We start from the raw sequence: 24,227 nt of genomic DNA on the forward strand, positions 1-24,227 counted from the left end.
AAAATTAATTTCGACAATCAAACAAATAACAAACTTAACAATAACATTAACTTTCTTCCTTAAGAAGTTCATATATTAAAGTTAAAAGTATATAGTTTGACAGTGCATCATTTTTTTAAATTGTTAAAGATGTCATCATAGTAAAACATTATAATTCATTGCGGTATGTAATAATCTATCTGCACCAAAGTGGTTACTGCATAGTAAATACACGGAGGAATCTTTCCACAACTTTTAGTCAGTTGTGTATGGCTCGGTGGTCTTTGCTCGTGCCTATAGCATTCAAGTACCGAGTTCGACTCTCACCTTGGGAAACCAAACGAAATAAGATTTTTTTTATTATCCGTATTGGTTGTTCAATTGTTTTCTTAGTGTATAGATTATACACATGATTTATAATGAAATCTAAATAAAAACACAAATGTGGTTTATGACATTATATACGCAGAAAGATCTTTGATCGGATTATGATACCGGCTATTGTGTTTGCGTTAGCAAGATCCTATCATATATTATAAATAACTAACGATTCTGGGAAAATCAATCAATCAATATATCTTAAATCAATCAATTATCTTTATTTAAATCAATGCATATAACCTATAATTCGTCATAGTGACGAATTAAATCTAGTTTTATTTAGTTTTATTATTTATGTTTTAGGCCTATTTGTTTTTGTAATTAGCTATCGTTCTAAACGGTAGTATACTAAATGTATGCATAAATAAATCAAGAGGATTCATACACATTTATTTCTGTTTTATTTTTGGATCTTATGAATGTATAGCCTGATAAGACAACAGCACGGTCGGTGCCAGACACTAGTATTATATACGGACGGTGGTGGTATTATTATTCACGAAAAGCGTGGCACAAGCTTCGACATGATAGCAAACTTAATTGTTGTATTGTATAAACTTGGATGTTAGAATATGTTCCATTGTTTCCAACTGATCGAAACGTGTATTTATTAATAAACCCATGATCGGTTATTTGATAAAAATGTTATATTTGTGAAGGTACCTTCCCGAATTCATTAAGTGTCAAGACAAGAAATCGGTTAGAACCATGTTGCAATAAGTAGAATTCGTTTCTTCTTCGACTTAATTTAATTCAATATTTGGATTCAATTCTCTCGATATGTCATTCCCGGAGTGACAATTCTATTTTACTACATATCAACATCATGCCTGTATCTGTCATTCCATGTGGACAATATGTATCTAGCTAACAACATTTATTTTCAAAGTTGTGAGTACATCTATGAGCAATTATAAAAGTTATTTTTAATTTCTTAAACATTTCAAAACATTTAGGACAGCCTAAGAATTGGGCGATGATGTAATAAACCCCAGTTTTTAATATGTTGCTAATCTATAGTAGATAATATGTTATGTTACTGTTTATTGTAATTCATCATTACATTTTCAACAGTAATTATAAATCACAAATTTAAAATTGTCGGTAACTAAATTATATAACCAACCGTACCAATTGCTATTTTTAATAGACTATTTCATTTACAATCAATTGTATTTGTTTTTAGAAACAATTTAAACATTATAATTTAACTCTAAACTATAACGAATATCCTGTGGGATAATTTAAAGTTCATCGACTGTAAAATTAAATATATTGTGATTTATTTATCATTATAAAATTGTTTATAAAATATATTGATTTAGTGTTTTGAGAAATGTTTTAGTCTAACGAATCTGTAAAAATTACACGGTCCGCTAAGAGACATTTTAGGCTTACCAATCTATAATAGAAAATGTAATTTTTATTTTACTGTCCGTTATCTGTTTATGAGAAGTTTCACCAATTAGGCCTACCTGTTTACTAAGTAATACATTGTTTTGCTCTATTTTGAATTTAGTAGGCCTATAACATTATGTTCAAAACAGGTGGAAATTCATTTAGTAATGTTCCAGTATATTTTATAAACATTTAAATTACGTTTATTCATTCTTTCAAAACGTAATATATAATGTATTGATGTGTTCGTCGTCTACGCATCCTGTCTTTATCTGCTTACAAAGGAATGCAAAATGGCTAGCGTATTCCTAATTTAGGTCAACATTAAGACTTGTTATCGTACATTTTATAATATAGTGTGTAATCTTACAATCATCTCTCATGATTATATGTTTACGGTAATACAGTATTTCAATAAAATAAATACTTACAATTCATCTTATAAGTAAATATGATTATTCCTTAATTTAAATCTTTTATTTCTCCCGTGTTGCCGTGTATGTGTACGACTTGCACAATATCAATAATATTGTTTGTGACTAGATTGGTACAGAGAATACCGAGTATATGTGTTCGCTCAAAAACATAAAAGCGACTGGAAATGGCATGCTGAATAAACACAACAGGTAGTAGATCTGAATAACGATATTTCCATAATAGGGGTCGAATAACAATATTAGGTACCGAACTATATTGTACTCAATGTATTGTTGATATTAAAAAGAAGTTTATCAATGCAGGAAGAGGTAGGTCTACTATGAGACGAATAGCTAGAATTCCATTAAAACAGCCTTTGATGTTTAATTCTTACTCAATTTCTTGATAGAGAGTACGTTATTATTAGCATTGGTAATAGAGTGCTTGGTTCATTTATTTTAATGGAGAAAATGATGCAAAGGTAACATTTAAAACAAGTTTGATAATATTATGAGAAGGCTTGATTTAAAGAACATTTAGAATAATCATAATAGATTGCTACTTTAAAGTGGAGATAACTCAGTGTCAATAATCTAAGTTTTTTTTTTATAAAATATTGAATATGAATAATTATGAAATCAATTTAATCTATGTTTTCAGTAAAAATAACTTTGTGAATAAGAAAATTTTTAAAGAGAAATATTATGTTTGAGAAAAATAATTTAATAAAAAAATTAGAATGTACATAAAAATAAGAAATCAAGCATAAAGTACGACCTTAAGAGTATCTAAATGGTTAATAAAACACTTTTTTAAATTAATCAGTAATAGCCATCTTGTTAACTAAGGTAACCTATATCTATCCAATCATGTACACATGTACCTCTCATTTAATTTACATTTAAAAGAGAAAAACATTTTTTACTAACATTTGTTCTTGATCTGAAGAACAAGTTAATAGGTCTAGTAACAAAATGCGTCCGTGGTCTTTAAACTCTAACTGTTCTTTATGCCCTAAAACACTCTATTACATATGGGTCGTAACTGCATTGCATTAGCATTCGCACTTAAAGAAAGAGATCACAGCAGATCAGCAAACAGGTATTTTGTACCAAAGGCAGCAAAACAAATATAGGTGAAATCTCAGTGAATCGAAACACACTATTACTCTGGAATATAATAATTTCAACTCAACGGGTTTAACAAGGTCAATCACAACTGACCTCAGAAAAAGATCGGAAAGCTGTGAGATGTGGTTTCTAAGGAGAATGATGAGAATTCCTTGGACAGATAGAGTTAGTAATGAAGATGTATTGATAAGAGCTGGAGTGTGCAGGAAACTACTGAAGGATATTAAGATTAGACAGATGAGATTCATGGGACATGTGTTGAGGAAGGGAGGTCTGGAGAACTTGGCATTAACGGGGAAAATAGAAGGAAGAAGGAGCAGGGCGAGAAAAAGAGTCACTTGGTTGGCCAGCATAGCTGAGTGGATTCGGAATAGAGGCGAAAATGCCAAAGAAGTGGAGTTGCTGAACATGGCAATAGACAGGGAATTGTGGCACAACATGATCGCCAAAGTCTCGTGATATGGCACTTCGAGAGAGAGAGGGTTTAACAAATGACTAAGCTGATATTGTAAAGACCAAACATATACAGGAAAAGAAACACAACTGTTTTATAGGTATATTATTAAATAAACACCGTTAAATTAAATGTTTGATACATTTTATAGGACCACATCTATGCAAAACAAAACTATTACTGTGTGTCGGGCGTTAATGTCACCCGATTCTGTAACTGTTACCATGTATGGTTCACCGTTGTGTAGTTGTCAAGCATGTACATGGATACTGTCTGTCATTGGTCACCAGTGACGAAAGTTATTAAGTACATACTTGTCCTGTGTATTAAACATAGTCGTCTAGAACCAATAGCAGACGATGTTTCGGGCAAGATTGTATTATAACAACATGCAAGAGCAATATCATCATGCATGTACTTGATAACTTTCGTCACTGGTGACCAATGACAGACAGTATCCATGTACATGCTTGACAACTGCACAACGGTGAACCATATATATACATGGCAACAGTTACAGAATCGGGTGGTTAATGTACTATATTCGATTATCATACGTTTTATGTGTCAAGTGGTTAAAATAAGAAATTTACATTTAGGTTAGGTTCAAGTTTAATTTTAATTTTCAAGTAAAAAGCAATTGTTCTTCAAAATGATTCTTCATTTGTGTGAAAAACATACCATATATTTTAAATATAATATAATAATAAATAGATATGTGTATATTTATTGAACATAATTTCCAGACAAATTTTAGTTAGGCCTACATTGTTTTAAAAATGCTAACGTTTAATGAATAGTTAGCCATAAACCTAGTAGGTGTGAGTTATTGTAAAGTTAATCAATTGCAACAACTGTACACAGTAGTCACGAGTCAGAGAAAAGATGTTAGATGGAAATGGTCCGTTAAATGGTTAAAGTTATTCTGATCTACAATGTATACATGTAGGAATTTACTAGTATTCATATTTCTCATTTTTAAAACGTGTGTCGCACTACAATTTCTTCTAGAACCAGTAGACACGGATGCAGTGGAAGACAAAAACAATTATGAACCACTTAAACCGAAGAAACAAAAACAAACAATTAACAGAACAAGCCTGGAAATACACCAGATTAATATGACATACTTAATTAGTTACCGTACTCCATTTAACATAATTTAGTATTCACATATTAAATCCCTATTTCAACCAACATTGTTATGATAAGTGTATAACATATAACATATTATACAAATAATGAATGTTTATGAGTGCAATGGTACAAATAATGCCACGAGGTGAATGATGAAAGGTTATATCAACGAGGCAAAGCCGAGTTGATATAACCTTTCATCATTCACCAAGTGCCATTATTTGTACCATTACACGAATACAAAACATTCATTATTTGTTTTATATAACATCTAGACGTTTTTTTTTCGTACACAAAAATGTTTCAAAAAGTACTATTTAACGATCGTTGAATAGTGCGTACTATTGCACGCCATGTGACCCACATTCGTCCAATCAAATGACAGGAATTTATATAGGTGTTATATAAAACGTAATATATCAGTGTACACTGTTACTATAATAAACACACTATTTGCAGCCGTGACATTACAAGAAGGCACTGATGCCTTATTACAAATATTAAGCCCACATGCTATACGTCAATCCTCTTCGTAACGATAATTTTGATTAATTCAAAACTTTAATACAATTTATGAAATTATTAATTAATAATAATTTGTTTTCTCTTTTTTATATTAAAAAATTCCTAAACATTCGAAGCACATGATTAAAACTATATTCTAATGGTTTATAATTGTTTAATTCTACTGTTTTAACTGGTTTATATACAGTGCATTTTATAATCTGATTTGAGTTAATTAAATGGACTAATGGATTTATAAAGGTTGCTATAATTTAAATTCGAATGCTAACATTTTTATCATCACAAGATGGCGCACTACGACTAATTAGAGTCGTTATAATAAGTAGGCGTGGCTTACTTATCCCTCTACGTTCAAATATCTTCTGAACGATTCAGCCCGCAAGAGGGCTCTATATAAATTTGATATACCATTACGTACTTCATTCAATATGTATTTTTTTGTCGCATAGCGTCTTTTTGTCGAATTGTTTAAACCGTTTGATATTCTTTAAACGGATATTATTGCATCATATTCAATAAGCTGGTGATAGCGTCGGCAACAAAGAGGTTAAACAAACAAAGTGAAAGTAAATAATACAGTATCATATATACACATACATTCTTACATTGTATTTATTACTGTAAGTTCCATTTTAAATAGGATTTCAGAAATAATCGGTAAATGAAATATCTTACTATTATGTTATGTGATATAATAATATGTACACTTTAATAAATAATACAACTAATTGATTACAATGTTAACTAGAAGAAAACATTTTGTCTCAATCCGTATTATTAAATAATCAATAAGTGTGAAACCGAACTTGTTATAAGTTCAATCAGTTCATTGCTAAATAAGCAAAACCAATTTATATCGTTACCCATTTCATGTTTGAATCAATTATTGTGACCGCTATTGTTTGCATATAGTATATTGACGATTTTTAAATTATCAAATAATGACATCACACGTTATGTGGCAGATTTATTTTCAAATCTAACATTATGTACATTGAATTTCTATAAGATAATTTTAGAACAGTAGATAATGTATGTTTTGTACTGGTGGTACTGAGCTATTATTGTTTTTTTTAATTTTTTTTTTATCATGTATATAAATATATTGTATAATCCGGTTTGTAAAATGAAAACAAACAAATGAAAATGTGTGAACTATTTTAAAACGGGATAGATGATAATGATGATCCTTTAAAGTGTATAGCAAAATATAAGAAAATTAATGAAAAAAGGAATAATACAGAATTCATATATCTAAAAATGTTACTTATGAACTGTAACGACATTTACAAGTTAAATAATACGATTTTATGTAATATGAAATAATATGAATGTGAATAAAAGTGGTGTTTGCGCCACAAAAGAGACAAAAAAATGTATGTTTTGTCATTAAAAACAAACATTTTATTTTACTTAAGAAAGTGATGCACTGTTGTCTAAATCTTCAATAAAAAAAAGAAATAATTTATAAATAAGCTAGCCTCAGTTGCTTGTTAATGTTCGTGCTTGAGACAATTAATAACTATACTAGATATTATTATAAAGTGAAGTGTTTTAATTAATAAGAAAATGAAAATGGTATCAGACTTCTTTTAATTAAGAAAATGAAATTGGTATCGGACTTCTTTTAATTTTTAAGAAAATGAAATAGTATCAGACTTATTTTAACTAAGAAAATGAAATGGTATCAGAGACCTCTTTTAATTAAGATTTTTTATATACATTATTAGTTAGGCCTATACGCATTCTTAAAAATTGTTTTTCCGCTGAAATACAGTACACGAATTGTAGATACCATACCGATACTACCCCGTATGTCTGTATCTCATTAAACTTGGCTAAAATTTAATGAATACCAAGTGCAATATTAAATGGAATAGTGTTTCTTAATAATTTCCACATAAAAACAACAGTATTCATCTGAATCTCGCCTAACTTACCACAATTATCAATGATCTATAGGAACTTTCAAATGGAAGGACAAAACTGCTATTAACTGCGTAGTGCAATTATAGAGAAAAACCTTTTCTTTTAGTTGGATATTTTTATGTAAGAAAATAATACTGTAGGCAGGAGTATACACTCTCGGAGTACCCTCTAGTTTGCTTTACAAACAGCCCCGAAATGTTAGTCGAAAGTTATCGAATAATATTTCCTTGCCTTTTATAATTGATTTTTTATTTGGCGAATTTAAATCAATTAATATAATATTTACTGGCTTCAAAGCTCTGTCTACATTATTAAACTTTGAAACAAATTTGATGTACCCATATATGGACGTGATGTACCCATATATGGACATGATGTACCCATATATGGACGTGATGATGTCTGGGCATATAACACCTTTTTTTGCTCAAAATACTTTGAGCTTTATATTGTTTACCCAAACACTTGATTGATTTACCGACATTGAGTTTGGTAATATACTCGGCATCAATGCTAAGCATTATATTCTAACTTTTCAGCAGGAACAGTCATGTTATTCTCCTTTAAAAATGCAATAAATGATTGCAAGTTATCCTCCCTTAGAATCCCCCTATGTTCAAGATCTAATATCACAGTCCATTGGTTGTTACTTTGTTTTTTTAGAACACTTTTCAAACGGATGAGATCTCTTGTATTTTCTTTCGAAAGTGCGTCACCAAACTGAATTAGGTGTTGTCGATATGTTGAGAAGGATGTGATACACTGGTTGGTTTTATCGAATGTCTCCTTTAACAGTTTGTTGACCTCCAAAACACCATTGGTACTAGTGACATTAATTGCGTCAATAAGAACTTTCACGTTGGTAGTGGTAACATTGCCAGATCGTTTCAATAAGTTGAAGAAATCTATGCAGTCAGCATTCTGTAGATCATTGTAAGGTGTTATCAGATCTTTGCATAACACCTTCAGTTTATCAAGAGAGCCATGTTCATCATACCAGCTCGATACGTTTACCACGATTTTTTCAAACTCTTCAGATGATTCTGCAGTAAGGCATTGTAGAAAGAAAAGAATATTGAATAACATTGTACTAGTATCATTATAAACAAATACACTTTTGTTATAAACGAAGGTATAGTCAAAGAAACACACATTTTTACTTATTCCCGTCTTTTAAATAGCTTAGACAATATGTCAGTAGGCCAAGTGCGTTTACTATTAGGCCTACTGTATACGGTTTTTCTGTATTTATTTTGCGAACCTAAAGTGAATGACTCAATGAACCAATTGAATAAATCTGTGATTAGGATACATTTATCACAGTTTCTAAAGTGCTAACACATTTTCAAAATGTTTTCAAATATAAAAGTTTTAGTGAGCTTCCACCAGTAGGGATTACTGATACGGACTCTATATGATAAAAATACATTTTCAGCGCAATATGTTCAACTTTAATTCTTTATGAAATGATATGCCACAAATCATGATGAGAATCCTACACAAGTGTTTGTGTGACGCAGATTTTTGGGGCAGGCTTCCATTGAACTACCCAAAAGTGGGAATCATTAAAGATAAAGATAACTTCACATCACATTTAAAGAGGGTAAATTATATGGTATTCAAACGTGAAAACAGGGCTGCAAATTAACTTTTTTACTTGGTAGCACTATCAAATTTGTATGATGGCTCATAATAATTTTTGGTAGCACCACCAATTTTTTTAGTAGCACCTTTTCATCGACAACTAACCCCCCTTCCCTCAAACAAACCCCATCCGCGCAGATCCGTTTTTAGTTTAGTGGTGGGGGGGGGGGGGTGTATAAAAATGAAATACAGTACAACCTTAGGCTAGGGGTCAGGGGGGCCGCCAATGGCCCCGCTTTGGGGGGGGGGGGATTTTTGAGTAATTATAGGTTGTTTCAATCGATTTCTGAGCACATAAAAATTCAGCACTGAAGAATTCAATTAATTTGGGTTATGCACGTTTAGGCACTGGTCCTGATGCGCCACTTATATTCACGCAAGATCTATTCTTTTTACGGTACAGAAAGAAATTACTGCTTTGTATATACGCGTAATCTTTCGTAGCCTACGCGTAAATAGATCGTAGGTCATTGTTCGCTAAACATATCCTGTAATTTCCAAAGTATTGTTCGTTGCCATGCCTACGATGTATTGTTTATGATAATATCTACCCGTCGATCGTATGGTGGTTCGTAGGGTTAGTAATTTGTAAACACCAATGTCATCGCCTTTAGGAGCATGAACAATGGAAACAAACATGTATTGTTGGCTAATTAAAATCCTAGACGTTAATTTTTGTAGCCGCCCTACACATCGGTTGTCCTAATTTGGCAGGACATCCGCCGACGAGACGACATCGGGCCCGAGGCCCTCAGCTCACGCAGAGAGAGTTTTCGGCGGCCTACCTACATGATTCAATCCTACCTTGGTTTAGCGAATTATAAAAACAACACCTTGGCTAGGACACCAACAAAATATATGCAAAATAAATATATATTCCATGTTAAGATTTAACATAGGCCTTTGTAAATTATTATTACGACAAAAGACCCGACCAGAATTTAACATAGGCCTTTGTAAATTATTCTTACGACAAAAGACCCGACCAGAATTTGGAGGGGAAACACGTGCGAACCGTGGGAACAGTTTAGAGCTGTATTACGTTTCATGTGACGCAAAATTCAGGTACACTGTTTTGTAGCCATCATCACCCCCCCCCCCCCCCCCTCGTACCGAGTAAAAAAAAACATGCGAGAGGTTTGCGGTGGTAAAACAGAGTATCGCGTTTCATGACATGTGACCAAAAAACTAGGTCTGTATTAATTACGATCTTCTGTCGGCAGTCTTTTTGGGCAACCGATTGAACGTTCTGATACTATATTTAGAATGAATTGTTTACGATCCTTTTGTTTGCATGTTTCTGGATTGACTGGACGTTCGCTATATTATTTTTATTAGTTGGCATAGTTCATTGTGTTGGATCGTGTCTCTACGTTTACATTGTGGGAAATTTATATTCGCCGTTGAGAGTAAAGAAAAACACACGAATGAAACATTTACGAATAAAAACTATTAGCCTATATTATATATTTCTTAGTAATGTACAAATTGGTCCTCCTCCGCCAGTCAAAAATAACACATTAAATAATAATTTTCACACCTTGTTACTTCACATCGTGGGGTTGTTTATTGAGGTTACTAATGAAGCCAAACAACGTAACCTACAAAGCCAACAACGTAGCCTGTTTTATCTACGAAGCTAATTCGTAGGAAAAGTTGCGGTATTCTGGATATATAATTTTCGATAATCAGAATCTGGAATAAAGTATTAAATCTACTGATAAACAATACTGCTGTTTAATCTATATAATGAATAGATATTATTATATATATCATTAATTACATTATTTAGTAATCATGATATATAACCGTTAAACCTAAAAATACTGATGGCTGCGCGGCGACAATCCTTTGTATCTGCCGCGCCCGCCCTGGCTAACTTCTGTGTACGGCGGTACAATTGTTTTTATATTTTCTTCCTTCTTTAATAACGGAGGTGATTTTCCACGAGGTTTGTGTCGTCCGCGCGTCACACTGTGCTGTGTGTTTGGTGTCCTTTTGTGTGATTGGGTAAGGCAGCATGCAATAAATGGACGAATTTCCAATCACAACGAGTGTAAAATGTTTAGGGGCTTTGTACGCTTGAATGAACCTGACTCCTTTGCGGCGGCGGTGACTTGTGGAAACTCCTGAGCCTTCCGTAGTAGAGAGATTAAATTAAAACACAGTGTTTGAAATAGGGAAAACACACCTGACTTCAATTTGAAACAACTCGCACAAGCAGACGATCTTGTCGCGCTATGCGCGACCTATTCTGTTTCTTTAGTCGCAAAGAGAAAAATTAGGTCGCAAATGCGACCAAATACCCCTTAATTTGCAGCCCTGGAAAATGGCCTTGTGGCAATACCATTATTACAAATATAAAGCTACCTCTATAGTGCAGTGTTGCTGGCTCTACACAACTTCTTTCTGAAAATGAAAAAGATAATTACGATAATGATTGATAGACTGTTTTACTGCTCTTATTTGTTTGGGTTTTCCTACTTCTAACAGTTTCAAAAGTTGTGTTGGCATCACTATTGATAATCTAGTTTTTAGTCGCGTGGAAGCGACTCTATAGTTCACTATGTCGGTCGGTCGGTCTGTCTGTCGGTCTGTCTGTCTGTCTGTCGGTTCGGTATCACTATGCGTTTTATCGCTTTCTGACCTTATCTTGATATCAGTTTAATCTAGCTAGGTCAATTTTTCACAGTATATTCCTTATGGCCAGGAATCAATGTGGTTATGTTTTCACGGTGCGCAATAAAAAATTACGCGGTCTACGCACGATTTAACGAAATCACGTTTGTAATCATATCTTCACAACCATGAATCACAATTAAATAAAATTTGGTACTCATAAATTTCAGGGCATAAATCATCATATGGCAATACAATTACGTGCGTAGCGCATGTAACGCATGCGTACGCGCGCTTAAAATTTTCCAAATTTATTTTCGATGAAATAAGAGTACATTTCAGGCAATTTTAAGCGTTTACAAAATTGCCATGAGTGCGATATTTTTGCGCGCGTACTGCGCGTTAAATGTTATTGCGCACTCTTTTTGCCCGATTTCTGTTTTCTTGACTTACTTTTTAACTCGAAATTACGTTATGCGAGCACGTCGAAAGTGACAGGCTACGCACGTGTAAATTAAAAAAATATAAATGTTTTTAAACATTTCAACATTTTTAAACATGTTCAGTAATTTCGGTCAGTATAGTTCACTATGTCGGTCGGTCTGTCGGTCTATCGGTCTGTATGTCGGTCCGGTATCACTATGCATTGTAGCACGCGACTTAATGGCTGTTGGCCTTGTTAAATTGTAGGGTACAGTAATGGTATTTCTAGGGCTGGTATATGTAATGCATTTTAACAGATGGTTAATTTATCAAGACTTTACTCAAATCTTGGAAGAAAGAAGAAAACATACAATAACATTGTTCTTCATAACTTTCGAAAACAAGTTATGTTTTAAAAACACTCATTCATTTTTAAAAGACTTATGTATGGTCAGATGATAACGTATAGTTCAATATTTCTAATACTTGTATTTAATAATAGTGGTTGGTACAGTATGTCAGATAGTACAATATGTGTATAATAATGATCATAGTAAGTAATTATTAGGTTTCATGAATAGATTGCACGTAAAAGTTGAATAATGTTTTCATTATTTATACAGATATCATTCCAATAGTAAAAGTGTGAAACTGTAAAATCAACCTACTTACTTGTTTTTTCTGATGTTGAAGACATACGTGTTTCAAATGTCTTTTCTCTTTCTCCTTCAGTGGCATTTTGTTCAGCTGTAAAAAACAATTCATTTTGTAAAAAAGCAACATAAAAATTGGAAAAGTTATTGTTTTGAATTCCTTTCCAATCGTGTAGAATTCTTATAAATAAATTCAATAAATAAGTGTAAACAATACCATTCAGTTACTTTAGAGAACATAAAATAAAAGTAAATAAATGTTCAGACAAACGTACCGGGCAAAAACAGACGCTTGATATGAGCAGTATCCATAGCGTCATTCTTTCCACATTCAACCGAATTCTCGTTTAAACACCTTTTGAGATTGTGTAAGTGATGTTTATTTGGATCACAAACAGTGCATAATACACGAAGTTTGTAACCGATACCCTCGTATATAGTACAGACAGTTTGTAGTTGTTTCTTCAAGTAGCTTAGTACCTAAAATGAGACGGACATTTTATCTCAAGATATAATTTATTATTACATGTCATAGTATGTTAATTTGTTAATTTCGTGTTCATTACCTCCATGCAGACACTTGGTTGTAGTTCTGGTTTAACTTTCAACTCTATGTTAGTGTCATCAATAGCTGTAGTAGGACTCCAGATTCTTAGGCGATATATTTCAAGCTGTTAAAAAAACGAAGAGAAACATGTATACATGGGACCATTACTAATTTCAGAATCACCTTTTGTTAAATTGAATACAAAATACATCATTAAGTTTACAACTTTAAGTAGGGCTAATATAAACGGACATATTCGATGAGGTAGGTGATTATTAAAGTAATCCAGATTTTATGATATTTCCTTTTGCATATATCTTAATTGAAAATGTAAATGAAAGTAAAAGAGCATGTCAATAGATATACTGAATGTATATACCTTCAATGCATATGGCTTTTCTTGTGTATTGTTAATTTTGACGACACCTAGACTGACTCTATGTTCTTTAAAGTTGAAGTCACTACGATTCCGATATACTAGTGGATCATCACTGTCGGCTTTCGTCGTCAATTCAAGAAATGCAACAACTAAAGTGTGGTACACAGCATCAGGGAGAAAGTCGGTCGGAGTAAGGTAAATTGATACCATTTGCACATTATCATCTTTGGTGACTTCCAGACGCTCGTTGTCCACTTTCATCCGACACGGAACCAAGAACACTCGGTTACTATCTTCAACCCCCTGTTATGAACATAGTTACATAATTTAAAAGACAAACTTATTTTTTTATTATTCTTAAAATATTAAAATAATGTACTAGTTTTACTATCTACAGTTTTTTCTTCTTACATCACATTTATGTTTATTTTCATACAATAATGATGTTCATAATGATACTATTATTTTTATTCCTAAAAATAGAAAAAAACTAATTTAAACATAAAATGATATCAGTCTAGTGAACGTAAAATACGGAACAACTTCCTAAAAACATCACAGATTCATCTACAAAAAAACATGCGGTTCTTTCTTAAAAGATTTTTCATTTAACTCTAAACTGTTATATTAAAAAATGAAAAAACAGTCAGTTAATGTTTAGCTTTGTTTTTTTCTGTCGCTAATTTGTATTTCCATATACAATTATAACTTGGTTTAATTTGTGTTAGAATTAAACTGTTAATTAATAATTGTGAATCAAAAGCCGAATTATAAATTTATCTATACCATTATCACATTTGTTTTATTATTAATTTGTTTGATAATCATTATTTTAAACATGTATTGTTAACTTTGTTTAGATTGCATTTATAATTTAGACCATACATGCATACATAATAATTGTTAATAAACCTTAGTTTAGGAGTGTGTACTTACCGCCATTTCAAAAAGTAACCGAAACTCCTTCATTACTTCTATAAACACTTCAATGTGGCCTTCTTCCTGTTGCCATAGATAACGTAGTAACTTCTCCTCGAGAATCCCTTTCTCACTTAGCTTATTCCATAACTGCATCAGTTGCTTCTGTGTAAAAATCGTCTTAACTGTATCACTAAACACACGGTAATAATTATGTTTGACGAATCAATGAAATTAAGTCAAGAACAACAATGCAATTCCTGCCTACCTTTTTAATAGTCGGTTTAACTACTGTGATCACCTTTGTCAACATCTGAATCATTATGTGAATATTTGTTATCACTGTGTTTTCTAATTTCTTGTTAGTATTTGAATACATGATTGCTCCAATGTCATTTAGGTACGTTAATGCATGTAATAGCCCATCTGTTGAAATTCCACATTCAGTGCAAATCACAGAAGCCTAATAACAAATTGAGATTATTTAAAGAATTTGCGTACACTCTATTAAATCATAGATGATTATTATAGATCTTACTATAGTTTATTATAATATCTCTATGATTGAATGTAGACGATGGTTTTTAGAAATTAGAATAATATATTGGGTAAACTCTCAAATTGTTGTAAAAAAGAGACGTTTTGACCAAATTAAAAATATTTGAATTGATGTAAAATATATAAAGAAACCTAAAATTTTATCAGTGTCTTTAAACTTACTCTATTCTGTCTGATGTCAACTTATTTTATTAGCTGCATTATGGGAGTATGTTTGAATAGGTGTAAAACATGACCGAAGTAATAATATGTACCGCGTTTAGAGCGTTCAAAACAATTGGCTCTTTATAAATCTAGGATCATCATTATCATTTTGGCTCTTTATAAATCCAGGATCATCATTATCAGTGTTATTACCGTTGTCGTCGTCGTCATCGTAATTTTTAATAACGTTCTACCATTTTTGCAGAATTATAAAATTCTGCTAAAATGGGCAAGCCAGAATGATATACATTGTCCCAAGACCTACAGTATATTTTATAACCAACAAAAGTCAATACATGATTATTATCTTTAAAAAATAAAAAACATACCTCAATGAAGGTAATGCATAGTCTGGTTTTTCCCATTCCTTGCAACCTTTCTTGCAAATCAAGCCACTTGAATGGAACGGTTCTCACCATGTCCTTCATGTAACGACCAACGTTTCTTCTTAGTTGTTTAATACCTTCATGCGATTTTACAGTGTTATCTACCATGTACATCTCACGATCTACATGATCGGCATATGGCATTCCTTCCATTGTTCTAAACATTAACTGAAACTTATCCTCCACTTCCTTTAATAAAAATATTGTTTTCATTACAAGCGTAAACAAAACAACACAAATTTATCTTTTATTACAAAATGTTCATCCACATTCTGATTTGAATACATCTAGACCGTATACTATTAATTACCGATTATTTAATATAAATGCAGAACCAATATTACCTCCATCCAAATTTTTGATTTTGACTTTTTCAATTTGTCCATATGTGTAGCAACCAAACAGATAGGAGGTGACTGGATAATCTTGCCAACAACGTCAATGGGACTTCCTGGACCATGTCGTTTCACAGTATGTTCATAAATGGACCTTATCCAGAACATATTCATTTCCAAATTGGTCATTCCTAGTGTACTCTAATATCACAAATAAAATGCAATCTTAAGAAGTAAGCTAAAATATTCTCAATAACAAAGATATGCATATTTAATAAGTGTCGAGCGAAATAAGTAGGTAGTCAACTTACTGTGGTTGAATCTCGCGGATTAGCTGGTTCATCCAAGTTATCACACGCATTAAACGTTACACAGTAGGATACTCTATTTGTGAGGAAAAACTAAACAAAATACAATTGATAATAATAACTTTTTTTTAATACTCCAACACATTTATTAGGGATGTGTTAATTGATACATGCACTAATACTTTATTGAAAATGTTATACCACAACACAATGCCGTACTGTCACTATGAGCAAATCTCTTTATTTTTTAATAATCATTTAACATATAAAACAAAAAATATGAACAAAAGAAAAAATATGTAAATCAAACAAAATTTAAAATATAATTTAAAGGTCTGTATAATAGAATAGATACGTAAACAAGCAAATCAAGGCCCTTTTTTTAAACATGCGCCAATAAATTTATTTTTTAATTTTTAAGACATTTTTAAGTAATAGCAAATAACAAAATAGGAACATACCCTATGCGTTATGTAGTAGTCCAGTTGACCTGCGTAGTCCCATATAGTAGTTACGTCACTTGGAATACTTTCTGAATCATCACTTTTTACAAATTTCCTAATCATTTTCATCGCCCAACTATCTTTCTGTCTTCGCTTTTTTATTTTAGCAACAACTTTTCTTTGAATTGAGTCGGGAATTGTCAGATTTTCTTTTAGTTGACTCTCTAAATTCAAATAATTACTACAAATCAATGGTGTGTGTGTGTAAATTAGATATGGATATGGATAGATGGACTGGTCTGATATGTTGTGAGTAGACATAATGAATGTTAAAATGGATAAAAACTGTATACAATAAATAAATACAACAGGATGATTAAAGAATTGAACGAGCAGCGAATATTTTTGATTGCCCAGTTTTAATACCAATGCAATATTTGCATTTTAATACATTTATTTGTTTTCAACAAGAAAAGAAACCTCACTCTTCCCTGGTTGGACTAACTTTTTGAGAACAAAATTTTCCAGAATGTTTCATAATAATGGTATAATGCCATACATATTATTTTATCAAATATAAAGAAAACCAAATGATGAGTCTAACCCTTTCTTGCCGATTCCACTGCCAATGACGTGTAATCAGACTCTCTGGAATCAGATGTAGAAGCCTCGTCTAAAGAAAGTTCGTTGAAAGATGTTCTTTCTTTCATCTTTGATGTAATTTCTTCCACTACAGCCTCTTCAAATATTCTCTGGGATTGCTTGAATCTGGAGTTTTCTGTCGGCGAAAATGTATAACTAAAAATGATTATTTGTGTCGTGTTGCACTCATAACGAATAAAATGGTTATATTATTATATACTAGAGCAGTGAAATATCACTTATATGCCTGTATAAACTCCACAGTTTAACAAGTACTACTTTATATTAATAATAATAAAACAATAATATAAACAACACTCCTATGAAGTTATAGTGTGATAATTTTGTGTTTCTTTCAGTATCAGCATGTATAATACACTACATTAATTTATTATTTACATTAAGTTGGTTTATTTACTTTTTTTTAAGAAAAGAAATTACTATTTTAGATCTTGTCATGCAATTAATTTGTTGTTTATTAATTCGTGCGAGGACTTGTTAGGCCTATTACTATTAGTAAAGTGATTATATGCGAAACGACCACACTTTACTTATGCAAAATGATCGTCAAAAATATTAAAAAAAATAATCAAACCTTCCACTGAAAACACAGAGTCAGAAGATATAGAACATTCGAAATCAGATATTGAAGGTGTTGAAACTGCACCTTGTAAATGGAATTTGGTTTCAGTTGACGTTTGTTTTTCCATCTTTGCTGTGATGTGTTCAGGCGTTTTCTGAGATCTTCCTGCAATTCATTATAATATATTTTTTATACAATATATAGAACGTCTAACATTTCACTTTTATGTATGTTTCTATACTGTATGAGTGCATCTTAACTTGATTATGATCACCAATACTGTTTGTTTAGAATAATAAAAATACCCTTGTAATAGAAATTATAGTAGATAATCATCATACCTGTTTTTACTGGATCCAAAGAAGAGATTGCTGATGATTCCAGTTGGGAATCAGATTTAGATGTTGACATATCTGAACTTCCTTCACCATCATCCATTTCTTCCTTTATTAACTGTGTTGCAAGTTTTTCTGCAAGTGCATCTTCCCGTATTTCCTTGTTGAGCTCCATAACTGTAAAAAAAAAAAGCAAGGTTGTACGGTACACATCTTAGAGATAAATTAAAATATGAAAATTAGAGAAATGAGATCTATCAAAAAATCATCATCATCACATGTAAATAAAATAAATATAGGCCTATGTAAGTCATATAAGTAATTATAGACCAAAATGCATTTAAGTATTTAATTAAAATATTATTTCCAATGTACCTTACCGGTACGTGTTTACCTTTATTATGATACTAATTAATCTCTATAAACAAATTGGCCAAAGCACGCAATTATGCGTATGTTGAACGAAGAAGAAAGAGAGAGTTTCTCTCTTTTGTGGGGACAGCCCACTTTGAACGAACAGTTAATGTGTCATTTGGTATTGTTGACTTCTTCTTTTCAAACTTACCGTCGATATCTTCCTTCTTCCACTTGTCACAGTCTTTTCCAATTGCTTGAAACAATGTCGTTGTAATAACAATACCATCAGTAGATGGTTCGTTGGATTTAAATCTACAATATATGAATAATGAACTCCAAAAGGTCGGATTTAAAAAAAGTAGAATGTATCCAATAGTTCATCTTAAAATATTAATATATTTTAAATAAAAACACAAGTAAATAAGCAAATGACATACCTTCAGCAGCAGCATTTGCATAAAAAGCGTCGTCACCATCACTGTCAATATCATTATCATCATCGTCATTATAATCATCATCATCATAATCATTATTATCAATCGTTGATACCTGAAGTTTCGTGTTTGAGTAACGGGTTTTCATTCCTTTTCGAATATTTATTATTATTCGAAAAGGAATGAAAACCCGTTACTCAAACACGAAACTTCAGGTATCAACTATTTATAATAAGAACCTCACTAATGCCAATTTCTGTATTTTATATATTAATATACTCAGCACCAAACTTACTATAAAAAGGTAAACCAAACAACTCTTTTAATGTTGTCAATTGCATTAAAGATAAAGTTGTTTATTAAATGGTTCAAATAACAAAAGAGTGATGTATATTTTATTTTATAAAAAAACTTTGTTCTTTTGTTACCTTTGTCCAAGCATGGCCTTTACACAACTAGTTTTTCCAGCACCTTCTTTCCCGAGAAACATACATCTTGAATTTACAACTGCAATATGGCCATTTTCAAGTTCATTTTGAAATGATCTAATTGCGCTCTCACCTCTAGCTAATATTTCAACTGGAACTAAATTGCAATTAAAATAAATGCAAAATATACAAAAACAAATACAAATATTTTGAATCAATTCAAAGCCATAGTTTAAAAAATGTCATTATGACAGCTCATCTTTGTCACATTCGTACAGTTCAAAGGTACAGTACAATGTTCAATGTGTGTCATTAGTAATACACAGTTTAATATTCATGTTGCAAAACTCAATCAAAGTGTATTAATAAAAACTTACTGTCAAATAACTCCAATATCTTATTTTTCTTTTCTTTGGAGATATCACTATTATCCTTCAAAGCAGATGCTGGTGTTTGTCCACGCTATACAAAAAAAATGTATTAAAGTATTATCCACTGTTACTTTACTAATCTATATATACATTTACGTAAGGGAAACAATCAATCACCCCTTACTTCTAGAATTTTTACTCGATGGTATATAAAGTTGGTTCGTACTTTCGGTACTGATTTTAACCACCTTATGTAACTCTGTTTACTAATTAAATTGAGTTAGATAATTATTTATTGACGATTAAAGCAAATTTACGATTTGCCCCGAATAGAGATGTTTTTCACAAATTGTTTTACATTATATAAACACATACAAATAAACTTTATTACTGACAGTTGCTTCTCAACGTTTGTATTACTTAATAATGTAATTACAAAAAAAATATAAACGTCGTAGTGGTGTATCATTACATGTACTGTACTGCACTTTAATCGACTATGACGGTGACAGTTTCAACAAAGTATTAAATCGCAATGTTTAAATGTATTTAGTGGTATATTATTTGTAAAACATGAAAACAATTAATATTTCGTTACTAAATGGATAAAGAATATATTAACAAATTGTTCCTATTTGCACTCATCCTCTTTTCCATCCCTCAACCCTAATGTTACATACAAAACACAACTTAAGTTTGTTTAAATTTGACTCAAACAATTGGTCTCATTTTGTGACAAGTTTCTCTTTCGGAAGTAATTCACAGGCTGCTAATTTTAGTTGAGTACATAAATCACCGTTTTTATTTATTCGTTATTGTAAATGACATTTATTGTCCTGTGGTACGTACATTTGAAATAGCCAGTTTTTTAACGCTGAAATTACTATGTATTCGAGAAGCATCTGTGGACGACCTAGATGCGAGCGAAGCGAGTAAACTATAGTAATTTACATATTCCGGATTGTAATAAACACATGCATAAGCTAATAGTGTGCACACGTTAATATGACACAATCTGAGTACGTTTGCACTAACAAACAACAATACTGCGCTATATCAAGTACCAGTTATTATTTTTAAAAAGGCTATTAAAAAAAATATTATAAAAGAATGGTTGATACTGATTAAATGTACATGTTAATTATCGCATCTATGAGAAATTATCACCACTAGCAGTAACCCGTGCTCCGCATGGTCTTTGTCGGCTTTAATATATGATTATATACTAATTCGCATGGGATGAGTAAGTATCATATAAGCGCACTCTTCCCTCATAAAACGCCATGGATTTTTTATACACCAAGTATTCCCTCACTTTTAAGTAACTATGAGCTACAAAATGAAAGCAATACTGGATATGGGACTTTCCGGAAATGGAAAAATTGTGCTGTGTGAATAAGATGATGCGCGCAATAACATAACGAAAGTATAAAATGGCGAACTATATTATTTTGGGTGTTTTCGGTGGTATTAATTATTATTTTGATACATTGAAATAAAAAGTGAACAAAAATTGAACGGAATAGAAAGTGCATGAGATTAAAACATTTTAATAAAGTATTGGAATAAATCAACACAAAAAATAGTCGAATTTGGCAATGAGCTCGGACACAAACTATTACTTTTTGGGTGTATGTTTTTTTTTAGACAAAAAAATTACTGCTATTGTTTGCATTTTTTGTGTTTATCCTTAAAAAAAATCAGGAAAGTGACATAGCCTATCGTGTGCGGCCCATCAGTAAACATCAGTGTGCCAAATGTAAGTTCAGTGGTTTTGGAAGAGATACATAAAATTTAAAAAAATTAGTAGCATTAATATTTAGATGCTAACATAATGTCTTTAAACAATTGCCGCCCTTTCTGATATTGTTTGGCTCCATCAAGATAATGATTACTGTGTATTAGTTAACAAAAGATTTGTAATATTTTAAAGTTGATAGATACTCCTAATCAAAATAAGAGTATACCTTGGATATGTAGGCGTAATGGTTTGCTAATAAGCACAATTTAAAAATGCAAATGCAATGTTGTTGCATTAATTGATGGTACCTTGTTTGTTGCTTTAAGTGATGCTCCGTACGCTATGAGACTGTTCACTATTTCTAGATTACCACTCGTGCCAATCCTAACGTGTTCATGTAGCGGTGTGTTTCCCTCCTGGAAAGCAGAAAGTTGTATGTATAATAATATACATTTTACACTTTAGATACTAGAACTAAGGTTTAAACAAATTTAATATGTATTCGTTCTGCTCCTACAATTATAACAAGCAATTAACTACTACATCTAATTATTGTATATTTTGCTTCTCGTGGGCTACTCGTCTTTCAGTAGGTAACTTCGATGATCATCCCTGCCAAATCGGAAGGACTTGTCTGGCGGGTGTAGGCGATTATACAAGTATAATTATTTAAACTCTGGCGGCAAATGGAAATGCGTCTGGCAGATGGACAGCCGAGAATGAGTCCAACGGATGTGAAGCATATATGTCTATCGATTATAGAATGAAAGTTAGATGATAAATCTGAATTAGGGTAAAAAATTGACTTCAGTAATGTAAACGGAGTCCCATCGTTTTATGACTTTTTATGAAATCATACACATAAGCGCCATTATTGGTTCGGCATCATAGTCCGCAAGGTCTATGGTCAAGAAATTATTAAGTAAATGGAGTATGTTGTTAATTGTCTACGATACTGTAGACCACAGTATGACATTACTGTAAATAATACAACTAGTTGATTTTAATTGGGACGTGGAGAGGTGTTAGCAATGAACATACTTTTGAAAGTATTGGTATTACCGTCTTTGATAAATAAATAACTTTTTACACAATGAAAATAAATTAAACAAACACAAGGTTTGTTTATAATAATGGGAGCTCATTCAAAATAATAACATTAATAATTGTTTAAATCATTTTAAAAGAGTAATTTACATTGTTTGTTGCTGTGATTGATGCTCCGTGAGCTATGAGACTGTTCACTATCTCTACATTACCATGGCCATACCTAACGTGTTCATGTAGGAGTGTGCTTCCATCCTGGAAAGAAGAAATTAGATTAAACTTGACGCATTTTTTTTAAGAATACAGGTAGTATTATATTACATATTTATCCTTTTCTACATTCATTTTGTAATTATTTAATAGTGACTGTAAATCATAATAAGGTAATAAGAAAATAAGAAGAAAATAATACAATTTGCTGAGTTTAATTATTATAATACAGATGGGTTAGCATTGAACACATTTTAAGAAAATAATAATACAACTTGTACCCTGGAAAGAAGAAAGTTAGATTAAACTTGACGCATTGTTTTTAAAGAATACAGGTAGTATTATAATTATTACATATTTATCCTTTTCTATATCTCATTTTGTAGTTTATTGAGAGTGACTGTATTATAAAGAAGATATGGTTTTAAGAAAATAATACAACTTGCTGATTTTAATTATTATAATACAGAAGGGTTAGCAATGAACACATTTTAAAAGTATTAATTTAGGCTCTTGTTCAATCTAAAATGCTACAGCTACACAATTTTAATATATTTTAAATTGTATTTTTGCTTTGATAATAACTATACATTTTTCAAATGAAAAACACATTAAACGAATCTAGGATTTGCTTATAACGGGGGACAATTTAAATTCAATTGTAATGTTAACTAATACGAATAATTACGTTACGATTTTTAAATCATTGTAAAAGAGTAATTTACATTGTTTGTTGCTGTGATTGATGCTCCGTGAGCTACGAGACTGTTCACTATCTCTACATTACCACGGCCATACAAAACGTGTGTATGTAGCGGTGTGTTTCCATCCTGGAAAGAAGAAAGTTAGATTAAACTTGACGCATTTTTTTAAGAATACAAGTATTATTATATTACATATTTATCATTTTCTATATTCATTTTGTAGTTTATTGAGAGTGACTGTAAATTATAAAGAAGACCTGGTTTTAAGAAAATAATACAACTGGCTGATTTTAATTACTATAATACAGAAGGGTTAGCAATGAACACATTTTAAAAGTATTGATTTAGCGTCTTGTTCAATCTAAAATGCTACAGCTACACTATTTTTAATATATTTTAAATTATATTTTTGGTTTGATAATAACTATACATTTTTTCCAATGAAAAACACATTAAACGAATCTAGTGTTTGTTTATAATGGTAGGTAATTTAGATTAATTTATAGTGTTAACTAATGCGAATAATTACGTTAATGATTTTTAAATCATTTTAAAAGAGTAATTTACATTGTTTGTTGCTGTGATTGATGCTCCGTGAGCTATGAGAC

General features: G+C 31.4%; 1 protein-coding gene and 1 long non-coding RNA gene across 2 annotated transcripts in view; both read right to left on the reverse strand.

Moving 5' to 3' along the window:
- The window catches only part of LOC140043952 (uncharacterized), a 44,860-nt gene extending 42,640 nt beyond the window's left edge, over positions 1 to 2,220 (reverse strand). Inside the window, exon 1 of the long non-coding RNA XR_011844444.1 lies at positions 2,190 to 2,220. This is a non-coding gene — a long non-coding RNA (uncharacterized lncRNA). The remainder of the gene's footprint in view (positions 1 to 2,189) is intronic.
- Positions 2,221 to 6,758: 4,538 nt separating this feature from the next.
- Positions 6,759 to 22,530, reverse strand: LOC140044043 (uncharacterized). Its single transcript, XM_072088524.1, has 21 exons — positions 22,518 to 22,530; positions 22,334 to 22,407; positions 21,967 to 22,074; positions 19,924 to 20,008; positions 19,547 to 19,703; positions 18,893 to 18,996; positions 18,334 to 18,504; positions 18,005 to 18,157; positions 17,372 to 17,545; positions 16,786 to 16,991; positions 16,328 to 16,417; positions 16,026 to 16,217; positions 15,625 to 15,870; positions 14,802 to 14,996; positions 14,552 to 14,698; positions 13,616 to 13,918; positions 13,256 to 13,360; positions 12,965 to 13,169; positions 12,709 to 12,783; positions 11,365 to 11,403; positions 6,759 to 8,393 (listed from the first exon to the last, which is right to left on the reverse strand). Exons 1-21 carry the CDS (start codon positions 22,528 to 22,530, stop codon positions 7,864 to 7,866), a joined length of 3,372 nt encoding a protein of 1,123 aa, XP_071944625.1. The 3' UTR covers positions 6,759 to 7,863.
- Between the last annotated feature and the right edge of the window lie 1,697 nt (positions 22,531 to 24,227).

The sequence above is a fragment of the Antedon mediterranea genome, chromosome 3 (genome assembly GCF_964355755.1).
Source record: "Antedon mediterranea chromosome 3, ecAntMedi1.1, whole genome shotgun sequence".
In the NCBI taxonomy this organism is placed as follows: domain Eukaryota; kingdom Metazoa; phylum Echinodermata; class Crinoidea; order Comatulida; family Antedonidae; genus Antedon; species Antedon mediterranea.